This window comes from Bufo gargarizans, chromosome 6 (genome assembly GCF_014858855.1).
Source record: "Bufo gargarizans isolate SCDJY-AF-19 chromosome 6, ASM1485885v1, whole genome shotgun sequence".
Taxonomy (NCBI): domain Eukaryota; kingdom Metazoa; phylum Chordata; class Amphibia; order Anura; family Bufonidae; genus Bufo; species Bufo gargarizans.
This window is the reverse complement of record NC_058085.1, coordinates 276,644,683-276,663,290: the sequence shown is the minus strand read 5'-3', so window position 1 is coordinate 276,663,290 and position 18,608 is coordinate 276,644,683. Positions and strand designations below refer to the sequence as shown.

Here is an 18,608-nt window from a genome sequence, read left to right as displayed (position 1 = left end):
ATTCGGGTAATTGTATCTTCCGTGCAGCACAAAAGATCATCGTTTCCCAGTGGCGGATCGTGCTGTGTAAACACAATCTACTGCCGGAAAACACTGACTCTGTATGGGGAGGAGTGATGGCATTAGCGATCGCTCCTCCCTATACTCTGGAGGAGATCGCTGCATATAAATGCACCAGTCTCCTCCGTTAGCGATCAGCAGATTGTCGGGAAGGAACGCTTCCCTCCCAACAATCTGCTAGATCATCGTCCCGTGTAAAGGGACCATTATTTAGTTGGTAATTAGGTGGGCACCACATTAGGTCCCTTTGAGGCTAATAAAAGTACCCCTCACCTTCTTTCTTCATACCAGCCCGAAAACATTTCTTTAATCTGCAGTATCGACACTGGTTCCTCTTGTCCTTATCGACCACACATTGTCTATTAAACCTGAAATGAAACAAAGAAGATGGGGGTTTGTTGCTTATACACGGGTCAATTTTGCAGGTGATTGTTGGGAATGACATTCTTTCCCGACAATCGTCTACTCGTCAGTGGAGGAGACCATCACATTTCCTAAATGCAGCAATTTCCTGCACAGTATGGGGAGGAGTGATTGCTAATGCCATCGCTCGTCCCTATACAGACTCGTTGTTTGCCAGCAGCAGATGCTGTTTACACAGTACAATCTGCTGCCTGGAAACAACGATTCTTGTAACCGCATGAACAATGTGAATACCCGATGAGCAAGCATTTCGCTCTTTCATCGGGTAATCGGCGGCACTTTTATGCTGCCAGATAAGCATTCCTATGAACCAGTGAAAAGGGCCCTTTAGGGTTCATCCCACCAAAAATGGTGATAAAATCACAGCAGTGGAGTCTGGGAATTTAGATTACCACTAATTTCCTCTCCTTGGGGGTGGGTTGGGGGGGGGGGGGGGGGGGGTTGTACATGATTTCTATAAAGCTTTACTCATGTTTTATTGAAATTTGGGGTGAAATATATCTGTTTGCCAGCAATGGTCTACACATTCATCCTGGCAACTGTTTTCTGCACAATTTATGCTCATTTATTAATCTGGGCCAATATTGTTCTCCTGATGTGCAGTGGTGTACATAGAGAAGTAAGGGCCCCACAGCAGGGATCAAACCAGGCCCCCCACACAGGACAGAAGGGTTTCTGCCTAAACCCTTTTCAATGACCCGTGGGCCATTTTTCCACTGCCTCATTTGCTAAAAGTTGTTCCTTTAGATTTAGAGGGTAGAGTCCTGACCAAGTTTTCACCTCCAGTAGAAGAGGAGATAATCCCAACTAAGACTGGGCCCCTCTTGCCCTGGGCCCCATAGCAGTCGCATGGTCTGCCGCTATGGTAATTACGCCCCTGGGGATGTGATATTATTATACCCATTAAAGGGGTTGGCAACGATTAGAAAAGCACGGCTGCTTTCTTCCAGAAACAGCTCCACCCGCACCACAGGTTGTGTCCGCTCATCTTCATTGCAGTATGTCTCTGTTTCTGGTACACATGCATGCTCACTCTCCATTGCAATTGATGGCATTTATGGGAGTATGGGAGCAGTCAGAGGTTTCCATAACTCATTACTGATTGATATGTCATAAATTCTATTGTTGGAAAAATCACTTAAAGGTAAGCTCTGGCAAATATAGGAGTCTCCAACTGAGTGATTCATTAGGAAGTCCTACTGCTAATAAATTTACAAGGGCATTTACATGCCTCACCTATATATTGATTAGCCCATTGTGGTTGAGCTAATAGCTATAAAACATGGATCCACCCTACCTGCATGAGTACATGTGGTTCTTTCTGACGCTTCTTCTGAAAAATCCTTTGCATCCATCACAACTGGAAGCCCCGTAATGTTTTCCGGTCGCTCGGTCACCGCAGATTGCACATAAAGGGTTAACACCAATACTGTTTGCAGCATTGAGACCGGTCACTTCTGATGGTGAAGTATCTGAAGATACATAAGATTTACAGAGGTTAATTTTCAAACATATTATTTCAGTCACTGAAGTTATGGCCATATACTGGGTCAACTGTTCATCTAAAAACGAGTAATATTCTAGTTTTCAGTGACCACACTGGGATTCTGTATTCCTGGGGAGGTCACATTTGTTATTGGTTGTAGAAGAACTGGTGGCACATCATCACTTTCTAAATTTTTTCTTTAAAGGGGCTGATCTGCTTTAAAATTTTTTGTTTTGCTTAGAAAAGTCCCCTGATTATAAGCAGATCACAGAGAATCCTGTTGCTTGTATACCCAGATTCAGTTGTAATAAAAGGGGCCAACCTGCATTAAAGGGCTTCTGTCACCCCACAAAAGTCATTTTTTTTTTTTGGGGCTAGTTACAGTCCTTATAGCGCGATATAGGAGAATATAATGTTGTCACTTACTTTCATGCGGCCGTTTCTTGAGAAAACGAAGTTTTATAATATGCAAATCCGGTCTCTACCAGCAAGTAGGGCGTCTACTTGCTGGTAGCCGCAGCAGAAAACCGCCCCCTCGTCGTGTTGATTGACAGGGCCAGCCGTGATCTCCTCCTCCGGCCGGCCCTGTCAGTATTTCAAAAATCGCGCGCCTCTGTTCATTCGGCGCAGGCGCTCTGAGATGAGGAGGCTCGTCTCCTCAGAACTCCCTCAGTGCGCCTGCGCCGATGACATCACCGAAAGAGAAGACGTCATCGGCGCAGGCGCACTGAGGGAGTTCTGAGGAGACGAGCCTCCTCATCTCAGAGCGCCTGCGCCGAATGAACAGAGGCGCGCGATTTTTGAAATACCGACAGGGCCGGCCGGAGGAGGAGATCACGGCTGGCCCTGTCAATCAACACGACGAGGGGGGCGGTTTTCTGCTGCGGCTACCAGCAAGTAGACGCCCTACTTGCTGGTAGAGACCGGATTTGCATATTATAAAACTTCGTTTTCTCAAGAAATGTAACTAGCCCCCCCCCCCCAAAAAAAAAGACTTTTGTGGGGTGACAGAAGCCCTTTAACTGCTCTGCAGCACCTCCACAGGTAAGCAAGAGTATTACACATCCCTTTCAAATCTATGGGCAGTCTGTGTAATCCACAGAGGTACTGGGTCCTCCAGAGCAGGGGTCCCTGTTTGTTGCCACTCACCACAAATTGTTGAAGGTCTTGAATGTGGAACCCCTTCTATTAACTGTTGGAAAATGGGCCTTCTTAATCTAATCCAGACAACGCCTTATATTTACTTAAGTAAAAAGCCATTTAACCAGAATAGTAAAGTCTATCTAATTAGATATCGCATATGCTATGTTTATATATACTACAGTAGAATATGGGGAAGGGAGTCTCCCAGCTCAGACTGGCCCATAACTTAAAAATTTTGAAAAAAAACAAAGAGGGACAATGGCATATGCATTGCCGCAATTTTTTTCATACTACGCTCCGCCTCTAACTCCACCCAAATCATAATTACTAACTCCATCAAAACTGCAGCAGCTGGGGATCGGTTAGGTGAGTATAAGTTTCCTATTTATTATTTATTTTTACAGCATGTGGAGCCCCTAGGACAATTTTTCTTTCTTGCTCTTCAATATCGTAAATCATCAGATTATAGATATTTGAACGTCCAAATAATTAATTTAGGGTTTAATATACAGGTAGAAGCCATACAGGCACTTTAGTAAGGAACAATTTAGTAAATGTATTAATGTACAATTAATTACAGAGGGGTTGGGTTAAAAAGAGGAATTGTCCTTCCAGAAGAGACACTTGGGAGGCATGTTCTACCCCATAAGCAGCTATAACAGAAACATGAACAAGTACTGGACCCTCATAATCCAGCATTTTCATGGGTATGATGGGTTCAACGAGTACCAGGAAGGGGCCCTTTTTTCATTATTCTTCTGGGGACTCTATACTTCTTTGTACAAAATTAGACTTTTCATTCATGGACAATAGTTTTTTTTTTTTTTAACAAAGATGTTTTTATATCTTAGCACCTTTGTAACAGTTCTGTAAATGCTTCAATTTTATTACCCATGAACCAACAAACTCCAGAAGAAAAAAAAACAAACAGGCCGCACCCTAAATCAGTGCAGCCCTAAGCTGCCATCTACTTTCACTATGCAACACCCTGCAGAACAATCATATGTAAAAATTAACCAAGGTGAAACAACGGTACAGAAAGACAACAGGCAAAGACAGCATATAACACCACCTCATACTCGAGTCCATGCCTGAGATATCTGACTGTAAATATTAGCCTGCAGGATAAAGTTTATCAGTGAAGGCAACATAAACATTGGCATTGTGTGACCAACCCCAGGTAACTTTCACTAAAAACAAAACCAGCAACAGGTTGACAAGTTAGACACGTTTTGGTGGATCTTTTCTTGTTTGAGAGGATCGACCAACAGATGTGCAGTGCAAGGGATCTAGATTTCTCTGGATAACCACTTTTGGCAGAAGATCAGATATATCATGTTTGGTGGAGTCTTTGTTCTTTGACAAGCACCCACCAGTGGTCTAATGTGTATGGGCAAGACACAGCTACACTCTCTTTCTACAGCAATCAGATAGACCATGTTTTTGGATCTTTTCCTTATTAGGAAGATCCACCAATGGTCTAATGTGCATCAGAAAGGGGTGTTTCAGACTTCGTTTGGCAGTACACATTTGGTGAGAAACCAGAAAGATCATATTGGTAGATCCTGTCTTTTTTGGCAGGATCCATCAGACTGAAGTGCCTCAGGCCTACCAGAGGAATTTATTCTATATAGGACTTGTACATGCCCACTTTTAAATAATTATCATTACACATGAAGGACTTCTCATCAATAAGAGTTAAAATGATATCTGGTTATTGGTTCCTAGGTCAACTCCAAATTAGAATATCTTCTGCTTAGGGGCTCTGTTTTATTAGGGTTCCATTATTGTAACCGAGCTTGGACCCACTAGAGGATCCTCTGGTAATCTGTTGGGCCAGTCCGACCCTGCACCAATGGTCTAAAGTTCATGTACAAGTATTTTCTAGAGTCTCAATGTAAATCATATAGATCATGTTGGTGGAGCTTCCCTTCTTTGGCAGGGTCCATCATTGGTCTAATGTGAATTGTAGTGTTGAGCGAATCGAAGTTAACGAAGTGGACTTCAATACAAATTTCAGGAAAATTTTGATTTGTCACGAAGGTGAATTTCTCTGCATTTCGTGGTAACGAATCAATTTTTCCTGAAATAGCGGTAACAAATCAATTTTTTCTAAAATACTCACCTCATCCATTTGATCGTGGAAAGGCCATTGCAGCCATCTTGATTGAAGAAAACATGCCAAATCTCGCGTGGCGCTGATGTGTGATATTACCACGTCATCACACTGGCAGGATGCCCAGCATGATGACATCATCACGTCAGCGCACGCAAGATGTTGTATGTTTTCTTCAATCAAGATGGCCACGACGGTCTCTCTGCGATCAAATGGATGAAGTATGTTTGTTTTTTGTTTTTACCTCTGCTTAACCCCTGACTCTCAGATCAGCGTTGAATGCGGAATCCAAGAGGTTCAATGATGTGGGGCGGAGCAATAGCCATTCCCTGTCATTGTGCCCGCTACATACAATGGAATGTCATTCGTGACATAGTACTTCGCAATGAATCTAATTTCTTGTCGAAGTTCGGCGAAGCAGCTGAATCAAATTTTTTAAAACTTCGCTCATCACTAGTGAATGGCCAAGGGATTTTTTAGACTCTCTTAGATGTCTGCCTATGGTAGGAAATCAGATATACCATGTTGATAGATCCTTCCACCATCGGTAGATTCACCAATGGTCAAATATGCATGAGTAAAGGTCCTGGGATGTGAATTTTTGGTTTTATAAACAATATTTGGTCAATAAAGCTAGGAATGGACCCATATACTTAAATATTCCGATTTTTCTTTACCATCAAAATGTTTTTACACAGCATAGAGTAGATACATGATTATTTGCCATGATTGAAGTAATTTTTCCATAAAATCTCCCAAGAAAACTGTAACCATTGTTAGCATGGCAGTCCATGCCTGCCGCTGCTCCTCTCTCCCAGGAAGGCACAGGTGCTGCCTCACTCACCCTTCCCATTCTGCTTGGCAGCTTGGACCCGCTATCCCTTCTCTTGCTTACCCACAGCAGGCCCGGCCACCAGAGTCTAGTGCCTTTCCTGCAGTCGCACCTTGCACTTCCCTGTTTGGCCAGTTCTCATGCCTGTAGGGCCCACGCATGCTTCCTAGTTCTTAAAGAGCCAGCACATGTCCTAATTCTTCCTCAGCCTATGGATAGTTGTCTCAGTTGTCTATAGAGCACCATTTCCATTTGGAGGGTGCCTAAGCTTAGGTTCCTTGCTTGCCTTTTACCTGTGAAGCTGTACTGTTCTGACTGTCTGTTTGTGTACCACACTTCTGCCTGCCCTGATCTTAACCTGTCTACCATACTGACCCTTTGCTGCTCACTCTGATCTCGGATTAGCCGGAAAAGCAGGAACTGTGCCTGCCCTCTCCTCTGCCTGTTTACTGTATATGCCAGTATTGCCTGATTCCTTGGTGCTTTGCACTGGTGTCTCTAGTGTGTCAGCTGCCGACTACACCTGGATTATTCCAAGAGGTAGTGGCTAGGTGGCTCCCTTGCAGCGAAGACTTTATCCCTGCACAGGGGTTAAAGGGTGAAAACCAGGGGACCACCAGGATAAGTTGACCGCCAGATTGAAGTTGATCCTTCCACTTAAATTAAAGGGGTTCTACAGTTTGTTTTAACTGATGATCTATCCTCTGGATAGATCATCAGCATCTGATCGGCGGGGGTCCGACACCCGGGCCTTCTCACTGTTTACCGCTGGCCCAGTGACGTTACGACTAGTATCAACAGGCCTGGGCGGGGCTAAACTCCAGTCGTGACGTCACTGGGCCAGCGGTAAACAGGGAGAACTGCTGGAGCGCCGCTGCCTTCTCAAACAGCTGATCGGCGGGGGTCCTGGGTGTCGGATCCCCGCCGATCAGATGCTGATGATCTATCCAGAGGATAGATCATCAGCTAAAACAAACTGTAGAACCCCTTTAAGTCAGCAATTGGGTCCCTGTAAAGGGGTGTCATCATAGTTTCCCAAAAGTAGTGTCTTTTTTTTAATCCTTAATATTGAAAAACCAATTACACTGACATCTTTTCTTTTTCCCCCCTCTTAAAGAGTATAAGGGTCAACAATACCTGATATCAATGTAAAATACCAGGAGAGATAAATCAGAGATAAGTCCCTAATTTAGTAGGGTGATTCTATAAGTTGGTTGGAATTTCCCTTTAAGTAAAAGTTACAAAACAGTGTAGAATGTAGTATACAGGATTGGCTGTGTTTGCGCAGATAAGGCAGAGATAAGAAGACAAGTTTCCTTTTATTTTACGGCAGATGAGCATGATTTAGTAAGTCACCTACAATAGTTTACATGCTGCAACATTGAATTACTCAAGGACCCATCTCGTGACTTTCCTGTTCTTGTAAATGGGCGACACATAAAAACAGCAACATTTCTCAAAATACAAAAAATACAATAAATCAGTATCGCAAAATGATTATTACATGATTCTTATTATTTTTCTTATTATTTTTGGACTCGTCATTTACAGCAAACAGTAAGGAGTCTATCAGGGGGTTGTATTATGGAGAAAGGCTTTGTTTGCTGTATATATCTGTGTTGGAGGAAGGGCTGGGTGATGTTGTAGACATTCTTAAGTTAAGTGGTTTACTTTTGTTGAGTGGACATTTTGAAGATAACCCTAACCTTGTCCTATCTTTAACAAGGGGTAAGAAGTAATTCCTTAAATACTATTTCAGGTAATGTAGTATCTTCTATACTTGCTTTACTGCTGGTTGTTTCTCTCAAGGACTTCAGATGTTCATACTCCAGTCTACATGGAAAACGCATTGATTTCAGTGTCAATTGTGTAATACTTGATTACCCCTGTGGTGGCACTGTAAGAAAATTGCATATCTTTGTCAGGTTTCCCTGTACATTACAGATGATCACTGGTGATCTCAGAAGTGGACAATCTGTGATCCACGTATTATTGAGGGAACTTTCTAACTAAAGAGATGGGTGGACACCACCTTTCTAGCTGGTCATACTCATAAATTATCTATACATCCAGACTACCCATAAACATACCTATTTAGCTCAGCCAAACAGCATGTTGATTCAATAGTGAATGATGTGAGAAGAATGACTGGCAGATATCTCTTCTGCCACTTATCTCACAGAAAAGTAAAAGACCTCCCTTAAAGAGGTGGACAGTCAGGCTATCTCCATACACATTAGATTCAACTGCAATGATGGACTCATACTAATAAATTCCTAATGTTTATGGCTATCGGTTCATGAAATGAGTTAAAAGTTAGCATTTTCCCAGAAACAGCGCCACTCTCATCCATGGGAAGCATCTGGAATTGCGGCTCAGCCTCTTTCCCTTGATTAGTCTCTGGAAAAGCATGTGTAATAGCTAATGTGGAAGTAATCAAGGATCCAACAAGATAGACGTTGCCTGCCCAAACCTTACTTTTCTCTGACCATTCCAAAGGGTACCACCTCTGTCATGTCCAGTAATATATTAAAGATGCATTTAGACACACCAATAATCGGCCACCTTATCGGGAACGACCGTTCGTGCGAATGGTTGTTCCTGATCATCTGGCCATCTAAATGTGCCATCAATCACTGGACGAACGAGCAAAATGCTTGTTCATTGGGTGATCCTTTCGCTTGTGCAGGTACCACTGATCATGACAGGGGCAGGGCCAGAAATTTTGGCATTTGCCCCTCATGGTGTCATTGAGACACGGTGATTTGTTTGTGGATGTCTCCCCCCACCTGCTTATTTTTTATTTCTCGTCAGGTAATCCAAATGTTAGACGGCAACAGGACCGAGAGTTGATTGGCCAAAGGTCTTGCTGGCCAGTTGCTGGGCAGAGGGCTATTTTTAACTGGACTATGGATTGGCTAAGGTCCAGTTTCAGCAGGAATTTGGAGTATTTATGCACTGTCATCGGCTGAAGAAAGAAGAACGTACCCCGCCCACCGTCCTTGGGTTTTAGTCATGGTCTTGTTGAAAAGGGGTGGTGGGGGTTAGTCACTCAGTCTTCATGGGTGGACTGTTAATGAGCAGTTCATTAATGGACTTTAGTTAACATATGTGGGAATTTTAATGAATTAATAATTAGTGGATTTGTTAATATTTATGGTCCCCCCCCCCCCCATTTCAATAAAGACCGCAGCCATTTTTATCCATATTGGTAATACGTCTTTATTTATTAATTATTATAATTATTATAAGGTTTAAAGTTGTCAAGTCTGGCACCATGGCTTCTGAGCAGCAGATCATGCTGTCTAAACAGCAATCTGCCACGAGTGACCTCTCTATCCAGCTGTTTGCATAGACACGTTGCTGTGGTTCACCTGAATAAAACACTGTTTTTCTTTTGTTGATCAGAGACTTTGTTCTCGATTTATGATATTTTTTCTTAATATGAAAATTTGGCCTTTGGTGCAATGAGGGCGTAACCATTGCTCTTGTTGCACCCTTGCTCTGCTCCTTTCTTTGGCCAGCCCTTCCCTTGCTGCTTTGATTGACAGGGCCAGGCAGAGGCAAAGCAGAAAGGGATGGGCTTGCCACAAAAAGGAGCTTGTTTGCAACAAAAGCAATGGTGATGTCCTCATTGCACCAAAGGCCTAATTTACATATTAAGAAAAAGTATTATAAGTTGGAAAAGGAGCCAAAGAAAGAAAGCGTCAACCACAGCTATGTGTCTATGCAAACAGTTGAATAGGGAGGTCACGAGTGACAGATTCCCTTTAACCCCTTCCCGACATACTGTATGACGTAATAGTACGTCATGTCAGCAAGTGACTTGCAGCATTTTGACGTACTATTATGTCATAGTGATTGGACGGGCACCGGAGCTGTGCGCACCCCATAACTGCAGGGTCCCAGCAGTCCCCGATAGCCAGGCCCCTGCTGTATCTGCCGGCATTGCTGTAAAAGCTGACGCTGGCGGATTAAACCCTTCTATGCCGGGGTTTGCAGCGGGTAAGGGAGCCCATGGGGTCCCTGCGCTGCTGTGGCGGGGACCCAATGGGTGACAAGGCAGATGCCATGCACAGGCTGCCCAATACCTTGCACGGCATCAGGACCTGCCTTCTACGGGTGCCGAGGAGATCTAGCTTCAGGCTGGGTCTCCTAGGCAACCTGTTATTGTATTACTCTGTGTAATACACTAACAGTAAATGCATTACAATACAGATGTATTGCAATGCATTGCAGAGGGCATTAGATCCCAAAAAGTTAAAGGCCCAGAGTTGGACAGAAATAAAGTTTAAAAAAAAGTAAAAAAAAAGAAGTTTCAAGTAAAAAAAAAGAAAAAAACGCCCCTTTCCCCTGATTTTATAATAAAAAATAGAAAAAAAGGAAAAACATACATATTAGGTATCGCCGCATCCGTAACAACCAGCCCTATTATCACATGACCTAACCCCTCAGGTGAACACTGTAAAAAAAAACAAAAAAACAACAATGCCAAAAAAGCCATTGTGGAAGCGCTCATCTCCATAGTCATCTGTATAGCCGTTCTCAGATGTGCTACGGCGGGGCAGGGGAGAGGCGTCTCCCTTCTCCCTTCTACGTTCCTCTAGGTCTGCAGCCTATCAAAGGCCGATGCAGGCGGCATGTCATCGCGCCGCCTGAGCCGTACAGCGCGTGACACAGGCCGGAAGAGGCCTGCATCGCATCGCTGCCAGCCTGATGGAGTATAAGTGTTTATTTTTTTATATGGTACTACTTACTGGCACATGATTGGGGGGGAATCTATGGGGGCACTTATTACTGGCACATGATTGGGGGCATCTATGGGGGCACTTGTTACTGGCACATGATTGGGGGCTTCTTTGGGGGCACTTGTTACTGGCACATGATTGGGTGATTGGGCAGCATCTATGGAGGCATGATGGGAAAGTAGTATACTAATATTTTGTTTGTCAAACTGCAGAGACGAGAACTGGCTGAAAACTGGTCGTCTGGTCTGAAGGTCTAAAAGGAGAAGATGAGTTAAGAGAACATCTACATCAAAGGAGACGTCACTAGATGTAAGAGGTATGTGGCCTGTATTACCCTGTATGTTCTGTAGTGATGGGAGGGTGGATATAGAATTTGGCCCACCCTGCTGCATCCTGGCCCCAGACTTCAGGTCACACTGTGCATGTTCTGAATTCTGGGGGCTCACACCCATCTACTACACTCCGAGAGTTATCACTGTGTTACGCTACTTTCACACTGGCGTTTCTGGGTCCGCTTGTGAGATCCGTTTTAGGGCTCTCACAAGCGGCCAAAAACGGATCAGTTCAGCCCCAATGCAATCTGAATGGATAAGGATCCGTTCAGAATGCATCAGTTTGGCTCTGTTGCGCCTCCATTCCACTCTGGAGGTGGACACCAAAACACTGCTTGCAGCGTTTTGCTGTCCGCCTGACAATGCAGAGCCAAACAAATCCGTCCTGACTTACAATGTAAGTCAATGGGGATGGATCGGTTTTCACTGACACAATATGGTGCAATTGAAAATAGGTCCGTCCCCCATTGACTTTCAATGTAAGTCAGGACGGATTCTTTTGGAAGAATAATGCAAACGGATCCGTTCTGAACGAATAAAAGCGTTTGCATTATCGGTGCAGATCCGTCTGTGCAGATACAAGACGGATCCGCACCGAACGCAGGTTTGAAAATTGTGCGCAGTTTTCTTCCAGCCGATTCTCAGTGTATTTGCCGAATGCAACCGGATCTCCACTGGTCCCCATCATAGTGGATGGGGCCGGTCGGAGCTTTACAAGTGATCCAGCAGGCTGTTCCCTGCCTCAACAGCCTGCCGGATCGCAGTCGCTAGTGCACAACTAGCCTTATACATAGACCACTTTGAAAAGTGTTGAGGACTACCAAATATTGCAAATTTTGACTGTATGTCACAGAAAACGGCGCAGTTGGCATAACTTGTGACTTTTTTGAGCCACAAAACTGACCTATCTGATTTCATAAATGTCCCCCTTAGTTTTTATGACATTCCCTAGGCAGTAAAACTGACATGTTAACGTCAATCTGTGAGTCGGTACGATTACAGCAGTGCCTAATTTTTACAGATTTTCTTATGTCTTAAGGTGATGGGACGATGTACACGGGACGATGTTCAAGCAGATTGTCGGGAGGGAAGCGTTCCTTCCCCACAATCTGCTGATCGCTAGCGGAGGAGACCGGTACATTTACATGCAGCGATCTCCTCCAGCTCCTCTAGAGTATGGGGAGGAGCGATCACTAATACGATCGCTCTTCCCCGTACAGACTTTTTTCCCGACAGCAGATTGTGTTGTTGATCTGCCACTGGAAAACAAGGATTTTTGTGCTGCAGAAACGATCCAATTACCCGATTAATGAGCGTTTTGCTCGTTTATTGGGTAATTGGCGGTGCATTTACATCACCAGATCATCTCTAGCAAGTATTACTATGAACGCTTGTTAGCGATGATCTGTTCAATTCTTGGCCTGTGTAAAGAAAGGGCCCTTTAGTAGCTATAAAGACTTTGAAAAAAACATTTCTTTGCATTGCCATATTGTGATCTATATCCATAACTTTTTAAATATATATTTATGTATACGGAGCTGTGTCAGGGCTCATTTTGTAGGACAGTGCATTTGCTCTGCTCCATGTCCTATCTAACGGTAGGAATTGATAGATTGGCCACAGAACTTCTGCCCCCTAGTGATGAGCGGCAGGGGCAATATTCGAATTTGCGATATTTCGCTGATATTTTGTAGAATATTCGTTGAATATTCACGAATTCGAATATCCGTTATATTCTACTTTTTTTTTTTACTTTAAAATCGTCAAGGTAATGATTGCGTAATATGCGAATATTACGCGATCAATACAGGCGTCGGTCAAAAACTAATATATAGCACTATAGAATATAGTGCTATATATTTGTTTTTAGAATATTCGTCATTTTTTCCATCTGAACACATGATTGGCCCAAAAGCAATTTAAGCAGGGAGGAATCATGACTTCAGATGGAAAAAAATGATGAATATTCTAAAAACTAATATATAGCACTTTATTCAATATAGTGCTATATATTCGTTTTTTAGAATGTTCATCATTTTTTTCTACCTGAAGTCATGATTCCTCAGTTGCTTGTGGTCCAATGACTCATTGGCCAACAAGCAAGAAGCAGGGAGGAATCATGACTTCAGATGGAAATTTTTTTAACGAATATTCGAAAAAACGAATGTACAGTATAGCACTATATTCAAATTCTCGAAGTTGCGATATTTGAGATAAAAATTAGCTTTTCGAATATTCGCGCTCATACTACATAGTCTAAGTGTATTCACTGTATCTGATGTGAGTTCAGCCTGTCTCCCTTGCCTCCTGCATGTGATAGGTTTCTTATTGTCAATTATTACAAGCAAGAGGCAGGGGAGAGAAGCAGCATCTAAAAAGAAATACAAGGCCACTAGCAGCGGTGGTCGTGCTTGCACACTATACAAAAAAGCGCCAGCTTCTCTGTGGGAGAACACATAGGCCACCTGATATCTGCGCTTCAGTGGTGGTCGTAATCCCTGCAAACGATGGAAAAATGAATCCAGCCAGCAAAGAAGGCAATATGGACAATCACAATACATTCGAAAGTGCCTTGTTTACATGATAAATGCCATTTACCGAAATGAGACAACTCGTTTAATAGATGTTGGACCCTTTATTCAGAATCATCTACATAAGATGGACAGCCCATTCATTCATTCACATTGTATAATGCTTCACTTTTCCTGGTGGAGTACTACAGGGAAATTAGACGCTTGATGGCAGATTCCCCTGACACATCATTGCTAACCACTGGGGAAAAGGATCAGGACAGCCTGTAATCAGCTCATTATCCACGGACCCCTCTAATGAAACAGGATTTCCGAAGTGGGCAACCCTTTTAAAATCAAGGCCTTTTTATTTCAAATTGTTTAGGACGCGCATGAAGTGAAGGGTTTAATGGAAGTTAGGGTGACAGGAAGTAAGAAGCTTAAAGGGGTTGTCCGGGTTCAGCATATCCCCTTCTTCCCCCACTCAGCCCCTCTGACATGAGCATTGGAGCATTTCACGGTGACTAGGGATGAGCGAATCGACTTCGAATGAAACATTCAAAGTCGATTTGCATAATACTTTGTTTGAATACTGTACGGAGCGAGCGCTCCGTACAGTATTAGAATGTATTGGCTCCTATGAGCCGAAGTTATTACTTCGCGAAGTCTCGTGAGACTTTGCATAATAACTTCATAAATCAATTTCTACTGTAAAAAAACATTTCCCGAACTCGGGTTTGGTTCCAAGGTAAAATGTATTTTTTTTTACAGTAGAAATCGATTTATGAAGTTATGCGAAGTCTTGCGAGACTTCGCAAAGTAATAACTTCGGCTCATAGGAGCCAATACATTTTAATACTGTACGGAGAGCTCGCTCCGTACAGTAGTCAAACAAAGTATTATGCAAATTGACTTCGGATGTTTCATCTAAAGTCGATTCGCTCATTCCTAATACTGGCGTACTGGGCTCTCCATGGGTAATAATAATATGCATGTCTCCGGCCACTATTTTAAATAAGGATGAGCCCTTCATATCTTGACAAGTAACGGAAATGAGCTACGGTATGTAACACCGAAAGGGAAGAGTTATCAAAGGTGTTGCAAAGGAAAACTGACTTTCAACCAATCAGATTGAGCCTTTCAGTTTCCATAGGAGCTGTGAAAAATGCAAGGTGGAATCTGATTGGTTGCTATGGGCAACTAAACCAGTTTTCCTTTACACCAGTTTTTATAATCCCCCCCCCCCCCCCTTCTGCTTTAAGAAAACCTTACAGTGTTCTTCAGTGTCCCTTGGTTCCATTAAGTCCAATTCACCCTAGCCTTCCAGGTTAATGTGTGGTGGGCTTTCCCTTGAATATTTTGTTTTCACACATGGAAGTCATTCAACATGGCTGACACAACCAGTCATGTTACCTCACAATCCTGTCCTATATCCAGTTTGGAAACCAAAAATATCCACAGATTAAACCAATTTTCCTTTACAAATATGCCCGGCAGTCTCGTCTTTTACATGGGCATAAAATCATTTGCAGGCAGGACATCTCCCCTTGTACTGAGGGACGTGCTGCTGACATATTCAAAGAGTATGGGACAAATTATTTTGTGAAAGATCAGGCCGCATGGACAATATTTACCGCATGTAAGTGACAGTAAATGAGTGACGTTCGATTTGCTCTATTGTCGGGGGCAGGAAATCACCCCCGTGTAAATGGACTCTCGTTCTTTCTTGCTTTTAATTCCTCATAGTTCAGCTCCATTAATTTGCATGAGACAGGAGAGGAGATTACTGCTGGATGGCGTTTCCTTCTCTTCCCTAACATGTTACAGGGAAGGCACTTTTTTTTTTTTTTACTAGTCCCGGAAATAAAAGTAAAGCAGGATAAATAAATGTATTATTTTAAGATGTGGCTACAAAGATGTGAGTGATTGTCAATGGAGAGAAATTGAGCCAGAATTCGGGAACACAAGTAATCTGTCTTAGACCCTTTTCTCACCTTGCTTGACAAGTAGGGTGGCTCTAAGGGGCATTCCCATATGGAGCACTGATGGCATATCGCAGATAGGAATAGGTCCCAAAGGTGGGGACCCACACCTATCTCCAGAACGTGGCCCAGAAAGTGAATGGAGAGCAGCCGCGCATGGATGGTCACCCTCCATTCACTGTGATGGTTCAGCAATTTTTGGCAGTCCCATAGTGATGAATGAAGAGGTGGCCACACTGGCACAGCTTGCTCTACATTCAATACTATGGGAATTTCAAAAACAGCCAAGCACAGTCGCTGGCTACTTTCGGAAGTCCCATAGCGGTGAATGGAGAGCAAGCTGCACAAGCGTGGTGTGCTTTCCTTCACTTTGTTAGCCCTGTTCCGGAGATAGGAGTGGGTTCCAGAGGTGGGACCCACACCTATCTGGCATCCCAGCGATATGCCATCAATGTCCCAGATGGGAGTTATCTCCTGGGGGAACAAAACGTTCAGACGAAAATATTAATTTTGCCCAATCCTTCCCTCCCCAGACCTCACCTGTTGGAAGAGAGTTGGGAGCTTCTCATACAGATTACAATACACTTATATATATAGGGTTTACACTTTCAAAAATCTAGTATCAGCAAATCTGCATGTTTTGGATTGTACAATAATTAATACAGTCATTGAGAAGAATACGCAGCCCACTCAGACAATTATTAGTGCTGTAATGGGGGAGGGGGCTCATAAAGATTTGCCCATTTTCCTTGGAGGAGCATCCACTGAAGTGTTCATCTTTTGATTTCAGTAGCAACCTTTTCTCTAGATCTAGCTGATAGAAAGGGACCAATCTAACCCCAAAACTAGTCATACACATTAGATCCATGACAGCTGACAGCTGACACATTAGATCCATGCCGGTAGACCATCTAATGTGTATGGAGTGCCCTGACTCTATCCTAACCTGACAGTTCATGCTGAGGGAGATAAGGATAGGGAATTTTGAGATTTCAACTCCTGAATCCTTTTGTTTTCAGAGGTGTCTAGTAGCGGCCTTCCGCTCAACCCTTTTTCACTCCATATAGATGCCTGGCTGGGCGAGGATGCATATGTATGGGAGGATCTGGAGAGATAGCTGTTGGTCGATAGTTATCTAATGTGTGAGGCTACCTTATGTGATGGGGAAATCTGGCTAACCATGCAGAAAAAGGTGACAGAGGCATTTAATGGTACAGATTTACTATTCAGGAATCTGGCAAAACTGGTGGCAATCTCTATTGAAGCTGTAATGACAACTATATTGACTGTCACCTGGTGTTCCCTGAAAATGACACAACTATGCTTGAATTTATTACTAATTTACTACTACTTCTGGTTCTACAAAATGTCTTTAATTCGACATTTAATAATCCAGAAATCTGCATTTAACTGGACCAGATTTATGAGACCACTAAAAGACAATATGAGAAGATGTGACTTTAGTTCCTCCTCCCTGGAGGTTCTCTACCCTTTGGTTTTAATTTCTATACACTTAGTCTGATAATCCAGGTCCCATTACTGATCCCTTTCTTATATAAATGATAAGGCTACCAAATAAGTTAGTATATCTAACAATAACTATAGCAGCCATAAGAATACCGGAGGATCCTTTGGTGGGCCCAGGCTCTGATGCCATATGTGGCCTCAAAGATCCAGGATTTGGAGCCATTAACTTGCCACTAAGGTAAACTTCTGTGATTCAAAACCCATTAAACTTTATTCCTGATATAGGGGTTTTGGGGCATTGAGAATAATTTCCTCTGGTGGCCTCAGTCCGACACAGTGGAATTTTTCGTGTTCAGTACTTTGTTGCCCCCCACCACTTACTCTCCCCCCCAGTTGAGTTGAATGTTAATGATGGCCCAGCAATTTCATGGCCTGGTTCACCTTAAATAGGCTCTATCCAATTTAACATCTACAACTTCCATCATTAAACTACTATTGACTGGCAAACGAGTGCCATAAAAGCAGACCATAAGAAAATCTAAAAAATAATAACTGTTTGGTAAATTGTAGTTAAAATGAAAAAGAAAGCTAACATAACAGAAAATGTTAACAATTTGGAGTATTTGAATATCAGTAAATATATTGCTTGGCTTGATACAACATCCTAGTATAGGCAGTGACCATTGGCTCTCTTGGTTTCATGGGGACCCTACAAAGGCAGGGGCCCAAAGCAAGAGCAAGAGCGAGGATGAAAGTGGACTATTAACACTATAAGTCAGTATAGGCCATTTACTACCTATGAAAGGCACCCAAGTGCTGGGCACTGTGGGCACAGCCGCCGCATTAATAAGGCACTACTACACCCATCATTACCTGTGGACATGAAGTTACAGAGAGTCTCTTACCATTCCCTATGGCCAGCACTTGCATGTTCTCAAATTCCAATGTGGTGTAAGCCGGGTCCAAAGCCTCAGTGTAGTCAGCCATATCCATATCTATCAGGGCTTTAGAAAGTCTCATTATCATCAGCAAACAGCGGCTGGCTTCCAGCAAATTCCCCCCTGTAAGGTTATTGGCCCTTCAACCTCGGCTACATTGACTCCAGCCTGTCACCTCAGCAGTGCAGGTAACTCTGATAGATGAGCACATAAGCAAAAAAAGCCTATAGCTTTCTTAGGGTGGAGTCATGAAGTTAATTTTTAAGCAACCCACCTCTAGATGCCCACACTCCCCCCCCCTGAGATACTTGCTAAGGATTTAATTGACATGCTCAGTGACTGCTGGATGTGTACAAGATGTTGTGTAAGCTCTATAAAGTTTGTTGTTTTCTATCCTATCAACTTTACATTCAAAAAGAAATTTATCGTAACAGCAGTAATAGTAATAGCAGTATTATAGTAATTATATTCTTGCATATAGGAGGCAGTATTACAGTAGTTATATTCATGTACATAGGAGCAGTATTATAGAAGTTGTATTCTTGTATAAAGGGACAGTATTATAGTAGTT

At 43.0% G+C, this 18,608-nt stretch overlaps 1 protein-coding gene across 2 annotated transcripts in view; it reads right to left on the bottom strand.

The window, feature by feature from the left end:
• HNF4A (hepatocyte nuclear factor 4 alpha) overlaps positions 1-18,217 on the bottom strand; it is a 36,591-nt gene extending 18,374 nt beyond the window's left edge. For both annotated transcript variants that reach the window (XM_044298275.1, XM_044298276.1), the window contains exons 1-3: positions 18,005-18,217; positions 1,781-1,955; positions 334-428 (exon numbers count right to left, since the gene is read on the bottom strand). In XM_044298275.1, the coding sequence (XP_044154210.1) occupies positions 334-428; positions 1,781-1,955; positions 18,005-18,125 (391 nt within the window). In that variant the 5' untranslated portion in view covers positions 18,126-18,217. The remainder of the gene's footprint in view (positions 1-333; positions 429-1,780; positions 1,956-18,004) is intronic.
• Positions 18,218-18,608: the final 391 nt, after the last annotated feature.